The 10,175-nt window shown below is 54.6% G+C and overlaps 1 protein-coding gene across 1 annotated transcript in view; it reads left to right on the top strand.

Annotated features, from left to right (window-relative positions):
- The first annotated feature begins 434 nt into the window (after window positions 1-434).
- Window positions 435-10,175, top strand: part of LOC143020502 (uncharacterized) — a 31,260-nt gene continuing 21,519 nt past the window's right edge. The window contains exons 1-4 of the mRNA XM_076176929.1: window positions 435-1,009; window positions 1,105-1,348; window positions 1,472-2,420; window positions 2,456-3,054. Coding sequence (XP_076033044.1) covers window positions 435-1,009; window positions 1,105-1,348; window positions 1,472-2,420; window positions 2,456-3,054 — 2,367 coding nt within the window. The remainder of the gene's footprint in view (window positions 1,010-1,104; window positions 1,349-1,471; window positions 2,421-2,455; window positions 3,055-10,175) is intronic.

Genomic DNA, 10,175 nt, shown 5'->3' with positions numbered 1-10,175 from the left:
CTTCCTCCCCATCCCCAATTTCCCCCCGTTCCCGTCTCCCTCCCCTCCCCAATTTCCCCCACCCCAGTCTCCTTCCCTCCTCCAATCTCACTCCGCTATCTCCCTCCCTCCCCCTTCGCGATCTCCTCCTCCTCACCCCAATCTCCCCATCCCCAGTCTCCCTCCCTGTACAGCCCAATCTTCCCCCTCACCCCAATCTCCCACTCTAACCACTCCCCTATCCCCTCTCCTCCCTTCCTCTCCCCTCCTCCACCCTCTCCCCTCCTCCACCCTCTCCCCTCCTCCACCCTCTCCCCTCCTCCACCCTCTCCCCTCCTCCACCCTCTCCCCTCCTCCACCCTCTCCCCTCCTCCACCCTCTCCCCTCCTCCACCCTCTCCCAACCTCTTTGCTTTGGCAACAGCTGTGTTGTGAGGATACCATGAATTGCACATAATGAGATGTAGCATTATTGTAGTGCGTTGTTTCACATTGCCAGCGCCCGTGTTGTCATTGCTTCACACTGCTGCCGCCGCTGCCCTTGCTGTCGTTGTTTCACACTGTTACCACTGCCGCCCTTGCTGTCGTTGCTTCACACTGTTACCACTGCCGCCCTTGCTGTCGTTGCTTCACACTGTTACCATTGTCGCCCTTGCTGTCGTTGCTTCACACTGCTGCCACTGCCGCCCTTGCTGTCGTTGCTTCACACTGCCGCTGCCGCCCTTGCTGTCGTTGCTTCACACTGCCGCTGCCGCCCTTGCTGTCGTTGCTTCACACTGTTACCACTGCCGCCCTTGCTGTCGTTGCTTCACACTGCCGCCGCCACCCTTGCTGTCGTTGTTTCACACTACCGCCACCGCCCTTGCTGTCGTTGCTTCACACTACCGCCACCGGCCTTGCTGTCGTTGCTTCACATTGCTGCCGCTGCCGCCCTTGCTTCACACTGCTGCCACTGCCGCCCTTGCTGTCGTTGCTTCACATTGCTGCCGCTGCCGCCCTTGCTTCACACTGCTGCCACTGCCGCCCTTGCTGTCGTTGCTTCACACTGCCAGGATTGTTCTTTCACCTGACTAAAATAACCAGAAGTTTTTTTTTAATAATGTAATAATTTTGTTTCCCTCCGCAGTGACCACGCCTGCACCCACGTTCACGCCCTCGTCCACACCCACGCCCACCAGAAGCCTAGGCCATGGAGCCCAGCCCTCCTCCCTCTCCTCCAAGCCCACGGCGAGTGCGCCGCCCCCAGGCACCGCCTCCAGTCCGCCCACCCGTCCGCCCGGCCCCTCGCATTAACTTCCGAGTTCCTGGGGGTCACCATCTCTATCGGCTCCCGAAACGGCGAGTGGCCTATCCGGCCTCCCTCGCCGACGGTAGGGAGTTTCTGCAAATAGAAAACATGTATCCTTACCAAAGGGTCTTCTATCAGGCGCCACGCTTTCTGGCGCTCCAGAATCTTGATTTGCCGTCACCCGCGATTCACGATATTCGATTAGACGACATTCAGGGACCGGGAGCGGCTGCTGGCGGAGTGGCAGCGGCGGCTGGGGGACCGTCAGCGGCGGTTGGGGGACCGGCAGCGGCAGCTGGGGGACCATCAGCGGCAGCGGCAGCTGGGGGACCATCAGCGGCAGCGGCGGCTGGGGGTACATCAGCGGCAGCGGCGGCTGGGGGACCATCAGCAGCGGCGGCTGGGGGACCGTCAGCAGCGGCGGCTGGGGGACCGTCAGCAGCGGCGGCTGGGGGACCGTCAGCAGCGGAGGCTGGGGGACCGTCAGCAGCGGAGGCTGGGGGACCGTCAGCAGCGGAGGCTGGGGGACCGTCAGCAGCGGCGGCTGGGGGACCGTCAGCAGCGGCGGCTGGGGGACCGTCAGCAGCAGCGGCTGTGGGACCGTCAGCAGCGGCGGCTGGGGGACCATCAGCAGCAGCAGCAGCTGGGGGACCGTCAGCAGCAGCAGCTGGGGGACCGTCAGCAGCAGCAGCAGCAGCAGCTGGGGTACCGTCAGCAGCAGCAGCTGGGGGACCGTCAGCAGCAGCAGTTGGGGGACCGTCAGCAGCAGCAGCAGCAGCAGCTGGGGGACCGTCAGCAGCAGCAGCAGCAGCTGGGGGACCGTCAGCAGCAGCAGCAGCTGGGGGACCGTCAGCAGCAGCAGCAGCAGCTGGGGGACCGTCAGCAGCAGCAGCAGCTGGGGGACCGTCAGCAGCAGCAGCAGCTAGGGGACCGTCAGCAGCAGCAGCAGCAGCTGGGGGACCGTCAGCAGCAGCAGCTGGGGAAGCGTCGGCGGCAGCTGGGGAAGCGTCGGCGGCGGCTGGGGCAGCGTCGGCGGCGGCTGGGGCAGCGTCCGCGGCGGCTGGGGCAGCGTCGGCGGCGGCTGGGGCAGCGTCGGCGGCGGGAGGAGGACCGTCGGCGGTGGCTGGGGGACCGTCGGCGGCGGCTGGGGGACCGTCGGCGGCGGGAGGGGGACCGTCGGCGGCGGGAGGGGGCCCGTCGGCGGCGGGAGGGGGACCGTCGGCGGCGGGAGGGGGACCGTTGGCGGTGGCTGGGGGACCGTCGGCGGCGGCTGGGGGACCGTCGGCGGCGGCTGGGGGACCGTCAGCGGGACCATCAGCGAGACCGTCAGCGGGACCGTCAGCGGCGGCTGGGGGAGCGGGAGTGTTAGCTGGGGGAGCGGCAGCGGCAGCCCTAGCCCCGTGGTACCGTGGCCAGCTCCCCTTCCCGCAGGGGAGACATCTACAGGAGGAGAACCCGGTGGAGGTCCATCCCCTACTGAGGCGAGTTAACAGAGCGGCTCATCGGCCACACTACATGGTCGACAACATCGCGGATCATGCCCATCGCAACGTGTTCTGGGTTCCTCCCGAACTGTTTCCGGTGGTCCAGGAGGCCAACATGGTCTTCAACCCCGAGGATCCTCTGGGGGAGGGTCCTCGAAGGAGAGGGGCGTGTCCAGGTGATAAGCCGGATGTTTTGTGTCCTCCGAGGCTGGTGGATATAGCTGCCGTGGCACACGTTTACGTGTCGGCGGAATACTTCGAAAAGACCCTGGCCCGGGAGCTTTATTATGTGGGACTCGTCGAGGTGAGTTTCGTTATTTTTTTTTTTTTACCTTCAATATCTTAAAACTGATTGAGTGTGACCCGGTGTTTCTCACCTTGGGCAATTTTTTTTATTTTTTTTTATTTATTTATTATGATGCCTTGTTCTTTTGAAGTGGTTTTAAACCAAGGTTTTATGCTCTTTCAGCTGAAGGGGAAGTTTATTTTTCAAATAAGAATTGTATATCACCACATGGGACATCAGTGATTAGGTGGGGCATGGCAAAAAAAAAAAAAAAAAAAAAGAGAAAAAAAAAAAAAAAAAAAGGGGGAGGGGGGTTGAGAACCACTGCAAGACACTTTTGGTGCATGGGAGTTTGCGTTTTTAGGTCCCTGTGCGAGGCTAAAGTTCTCTTGTTGGATACAGAAAGGGATGAAGTGGAAATATATTTTGCAAATATTTTTTATAAGTTCTGTTCTCTCCTCCCTCATCCCCTACGACCTGATCTATCCTCCCCACTCCCAAGACCCGATCTACTCCCCCCACCAAAACTATCTGCTCTGATCTCCCCCCACCAAAACTATCTGCTCTGATCTCCCCCCACCAAAACTATCTGCTCTGATCTCCCCCCACCAAAACTATCTGCTCTGATCTCCCCCACCAAAACTATCTGCTCTGATCTCCCCCCACCAAAACTATCTGCTCTGATCTCCCCCCACCAAAACTATCTGCTCTGATCTCCCCCCACCAAAACTATCTGCTCTGATCTCCCCCCACCAAAACTATCTGCTCTGATCTCCCCCCACCAAAACTATCTGCTCTGATCTCCCCCCACCAAAACTATCTGCTCTGATCTCCCCCCACCAAAACTATCTGCTCTGATCTCCCCCCACCAAAACTATCTGCTCTGATCTCCCCCCACCAAAACTATCTGCTCTGATCTCCCCCCACCAAAACTATCTGCTCTGATCTCCCCCCACCAAAACTATCTGCTCTGATCTCCCCCCACCAAAACTATCTGCTCTGATCTCCCCCCACCAAAACTATCTGCTCTGATCTCCCCCCCACCAAAACTATCTGCTCTGATCTCCCCCCCACCAAAACTATCTGCTCTGATCTCACCCCCACCAAAACTATCTGCTCTGATCTCACCCCCACCAAAACTATCTACTCTGATCTCACCCCCACCAAAACTATCTACTCTGATCTCACCCCCACCAAAACTATCTGCTCTGATCTCCCTTCCACCAAAACTATCTGCTCTGATCTCCCCCCACCAAAACTATCTGCTCTGATCTCCCCCCACCAAAACGATCTGCTCTGATCTCCCCCCACCAAAACGATCTGCTCTGATCTCACCCCCACCAAAACGATCTGCTCTGATCTCCCCCCACCAAAAACGATCTGCTCTGATCTCACCCCACCAAAACTATCTGCTCTGATCTCACCCCCACCAAAACTATCTGCTCTGATCTCACCCCCACCAAAACTATCTGCTCTGATCTCACCCCCACCAAAACTATCTGCTCTGATCTCACCCCCACCAAAACTATCTGCTCTGATCTCACCCCCACCAAAACTATCTGCTCTGATCTCACCCCCACCAAAACTATCTGCTCTGATCTCACCCCCACCAAAACTATCTGCTCTGATCTCACCCCCACCAAAACTATCTGCTCTGATCTCACCCCCACCAAAACTATCTGCTCTGATCTCACCCCCACCAAAACTAGCGGCTCTGGTCTCACCCCCACCAAAACTATCTGCTCTGATCTCACCCCCACCAAAACTATCTGCTCTGATCTCACCCCCACCAAAACTATCTGCTCTGATCTCACCCCCACCAAAACTATCTGCTCTGATCTCACCCCACCAAAACTATCTGCTCTGATCTCACCCCACCAAAACTATCTGCTCTGATCTCACCCCACCAAAACTATCTGCTCTGATCTCACCCCCACCAAAACTATCTGCTCTGATCTCACCCCCACCAAAACTATCTGCTCTGATCTCACCCCCACCAAAACTATCTGCTCTGATCTCACCCCCACCAAAACTATCTGCTCTGATCTCACCCCCACCAAAACTATCTGATCTGTTCTCACCCCCACCAAAAATCTCTCCTCTGTTCTCACCCCCTCCAAAAAGTTCTGCTCTGTTCTCACCCCCACCAAAACGATCTGCTCTGATCTCACCCCCACCAAAACTATCTGCTCTGATCTATCCCCCACCAAAACTATCTGCTCTGATCTCACCCCCACCAAAACTATCTGCTCTGATCTCACCCCCACCAAAACTATCTGCTCTGATCTCACCCCCACCAAAACTATCTGCTCTGATCTCACCCCCACCAAAACTATCTGCTCTGATCTCACCCCCACCAAAACTATCTGCTCTGATCTCACCCCCACCAAAACTATCTGCTCTGATCTCACCCCCGCCAAAACTATCTGCTCTGATCTCACCCCCACCAAAACTATCTGCTCTGATCTCGCCCCCACCAAAACTATCTGCTCTGATCTCACCCCCACCAAAACTATCTGCTCTGATCTCACCCCCACCAAAACTATCTGCTCTGATCTCACCCCCACCAAAACTATCTGCTCTGATCTCACCCCCACCAAAACTATCTGCTCTGATCTCACCCCCACCAAAACTATCTGCTCTGATCTCACCACCACCAAAACTATCTGCTCTGATCTCACCCCCACCAAAACTATCTGCTCTGATCTCACCCCCACCAAAACTATCTGCTCTGATCTCACCCCCACCAAAACTATCTGCTCTGATCTCACCCCCACCAAAACTATCTGCTCTGATCTCACCCCCACCAAAACTATCTGCTCTGATCTCACCCCCACCAAAACTATCTGTTCTGATCTCCCCTCCACCAAAACTATCTGCTCTGATCTCCCCTCCACCAAAACTATCTGCTCTGATCTCCCCTCCACCAAAACTATCTGCTCTGATCTCCCCCACACCAAAACTATCTGCTCTGATCTCCCCCCCACCAAAACTATCTGCTCTGATCTCCCCCCCACCAAAACTATCTGCTCTGATCTCACCCCCCACCAAAACTATCTGCTCTGATCTCACCCCCACCAAAACTATCTGCTCTGATCTCCCCCCCCCAAAACTATCTGCTCTGATCTCCCCCCCCCACCAAAACGATCTGCTCTGATCTCCCCCCCCACCAAAACGATCTGCTCTGATCTCACCCACCACCAAAACTATCTGCTCTGATCTCACCCCACCAAAACTATCTGCTCTGATCTCACCCCCCACCAAAACTATCTGCTCTGATCTCACCCCCCACCAAAACTATCTGCTCTGATCTCACCCCCACCAAAACTATCTGCTCTGATCTCACCCCCACCAAAACTATCTGCTCTGATCTCACCCCCACCAAAACTATCTGCTCTGATCTCACCCCCACCAAAACTATCTGCTCTGATCTCACCCCCACCAAAACTATCTACTCTGATCTCACCCCCACCAAAACTATCTACTCTGATCTCACCCCCACCAAAACTATCTACTCTGATCTCACCCCCACCAAAACTATCTGCTCTGATCTCACCCCCACCAAAACTATCTGCTCTGATCTCCCCCCACCAAAACTATCTGCTCTGATCTCACCCCCACCAAAACTATCTGTTCTGATCTCCCCTCCACCAAAACTATCTGCTCTGATCTCCCCTCCACCAAAACTATCTGCTCTGATCTCCCCTCCACCAAAACTATCTGCTCTGATCTCACCCCCACCAAAACTATCTGCTCTGATCTCACCCCCACCAAAACTATCTGCTCTGATCTCACCCCCACCAAAACTATCTGCTCTGATCTCACCCCCACCAAAACTATCTGCTCTGATCTCACCCCCACCAAAACTATCTGCTCTGATCTCACCCCCACCAAAACTATCTGCTCTGATCTCACCCCCACCAAAACTATCTGCTCTTATCTCACCCCCACCAAAACTATCTGCTCTGATCTCACCCCCACCAAAACTATCTGCTCTGATCTCACCCCACCAAAACTATCTGCTCTGATCTCACCCCCACCAAAACTATCTGTTCTGATCTCCCCGCCCCCAAAAATATCTGCTCTGATCTCCCCACCACCAAAACTATCTGCTCTGATCTCCCCACCACCAAAAATATCTGCTCTGATCTCACCCCCACCAAAACTATCTGCTCTGATCTCACCCCCACCAAAACTATCTGCTCTGATCTCACCCCCACCAAAACTATCTGCTCTGATCTCACCCCCACCAAAACTATCTGCTCTGATCTCACCCCCACCAAAACTATCTGCTCTGATCTCACCCCCACCAAAACTATCTGCTCTGATCTCACCCCCACCAAAACTATCTGCTCTGATCTCACCCCCACCAAAACTATCTGCTCTGATCTCACCCCCACCAAAACTATCTGCTCTGATCTCACCCCACCAAAACTATCTGCTCTGATCTCCCCCCACCAAAACTATCTGCTCTGATCTCCCCCCACCAAAACTATCTGCTCTGATCTCCCCCACACCAAAACTATCTGCTCTGATCTCCCCCACACCAAAACTATCTGCTCTGATCTCCCCCCACCAAAACTATCTGCTCTGATCTCCCCCCACCAAAACTATCTGCTCTGATCTCCCCCCACCAAAACTATCTGCTCTGATCTCCCCCCACCAAAACTATCTGCTCTGATCTCACCCCACCAAAACTATCTGCTCTGATCTCACCCCACCAAAACTATCTGCTCTGATCTCACCCCACCAAAACTATCTGCTCTGATCTCACCCCCACCAAAACTATCTGCTCTGATCTCCCCCCACCAAAACTATCTGCTCTGATCTCCCCCACCAAAACTATCTGCTCTGATCTCCCCCACCAAAACTATCTGCTCTGATCTCACCCCCACCAAAACTATCTGCTCTGATCTCCCCCCCACCAAAACTATCTGCTCTGATCTCCCCCCACCAAAACTATCTGCTCTGATCTCCCCCCACCAAAACTATCTGCTCTGATCTCCCCCCACCAAAACTATCTGCGCTGATTTCCCCCCCACCAAAATTATCTGCTCTGATCTCCCCCACACCAAAATTATCTGCTCTGATCTCCCCCCACCAAAACTATCTGCTCTGATCTCACCCCACCAAAACTATCTGCTCTGATCTCCCCCCACCAAAACTATCTGCTCTGATCTCCACAAAACTATCTGCTCTGATCTCCCCCCCACCAAAACGATCTGCTCTGATCTCGCCCCCACCAAAATGATCTCTGATCTCCCCCCACCAAAACTATCTGCTCTGATCTCCCCCCCCACCAAAACTATCTGCTCTGATCTCCCCCCCCACCAAAACTATCTGCTCTGATCTCACCCCCCACCAAAACTATCTGCTCTGATCTCACCCCCCACCAAAACTATCTGCTCTGATCTCACCCCCCACCAAAACTATCTGCTCTGATCTCCCACCCCACCAAAACTATCTGCTCTGATCTCCCCCCCACCAAAACTATCTGCTCTGATCTCACCCCCACCAAAACTATCTGCTCTGATCTCACCCCCACCAAAACTATCTGCTCTGATCTCACCCCCACCAAAACTATCTGCTCTGATCTCACCCCCACCAAAACTATCTGCTCTGATCTCACCCCCACCAAAACTATCTGCTCTGATCTCACCCCCACCAAAACTATCTGCTCTGATCTCACCCCACCAAATATATCTGCTGTTATCTCCCCCCACCAAAACTATCTGCTCTGATCACCCCCCACCACAACTATCTGATATTATCTCGACCAAACAATTGTATCTGCTCTGATCTCCCCCCACCAAAACTATCTGCTCTGATCTCCCCCCACCAAAACTATCTGCTCTGATCTCCCCCCACCAAAACTATCTGCTCTGATCTCCCCCCACCAAAACTATCTGCTCTGATCTCCCCCCCCACCAAAACGATCTGCTCTGATCTCACCCCACCAAAACTATCTGCTCTGATCTCACCCCACCAAAACTATCTGCTCTGATCTCCCCCCACCAAAACTATCTGCTCTGATCTCCCCCACCAAAACTATCTGCTCTGATCTCCCCACCAAAACTATCTGCTCTGATCTCCCCACCAAAACTATCTGCTCTGATCTCCCCACTAAAACTATCTGCTCTGATCTCCCCACTAAAACTATCTGCTCTGATCTCCCCCCCACCAAAACTATCTGCTCTGATCTCCCCCCCCACCAAAACTATCTGCTCTGATCTCCCCCCCACCAAAACTATCTGCTCTGATCTCACCCCCACCAAAACTATCTGCTCTGATCTCCCCCCACCAAAACTATCTGCTCTGATCTCCCCCCCCACCAAAACTATCTGCTCTGATCTCCCCCCCACCAAAACTATCTGCTCTGATCTCCCCCCCACCAAAACTATCTGCTCTGATCTCCCCCCCACCAAAACTATCTGCTCTGATCTCCCCCCACCAAAACTATCTGCTCTGATCTCCCCACAAAACTATCTGCTCTGATCTCCCCCCCACCAAAACGATCTGCTCTGATCTCGCCCCCACCAAAATGATCTCTGATCTCCCCCCCACCAAAACTATCTGCTCTGAGCTCCCCCCCCACCAAAAACTATCTGCTCTGATCTCCCCCCCCCACCAAAACTATCTGCTCTGATCTCCCCCCCCACCAAAACTATCTGCTCTGATCTCCCCCCCCACCAAAACTATCTGCTCTGATCTCCCCCCCCACCAAAACTATCTGCTCTGATCTCCCCCCCCACCAAAACTATCTGCTCTGATCTACCCCCCCCCCCTAAACTATCTGCTCTTATATACCCCCCCACAAAAACTATATGCTATGATATCCCCCCCCACCAAAACTATCTGCTCTGATCTCCCCCCCCCCACCAAAACTATCTGCTCTGATCTCCCCCCCCCACCAAAACGATCTGCTCTGATCTCCCCCCCCCCACCAAAACGATCTGCTCTGATCTCCCCTCCACCAAAACTATCTGCTCTGATCTCCCCTCCACCAAAACTATCTGCTCTGATCTCCCCTCCACCAAAACTATCTGCTCTGATCTCCCCCACACCAAAACTATCTGCTCTGATCTCCCCCCCACCAAAACTATCTGCTCTGATCTCCCCCCACCAAAACTATCTGCTCT

Source organism: Oratosquilla oratoria, chromosome 40, assembly GCF_046742065.1.
Source record: "Oratosquilla oratoria isolate Oo_2021 chromosome 40, ASM4674206v1, whole genome shotgun sequence".
In the NCBI taxonomy this organism is placed as follows: Eukaryota; Metazoa; Arthropoda; class Malacostraca; order Stomatopoda; family Squillidae; genus Oratosquilla; species Oratosquilla oratoria.
Note: the sequence above shows the minus strand (reverse complement) of the source record. Positions and strands in the feature narration are given on the sequence as shown.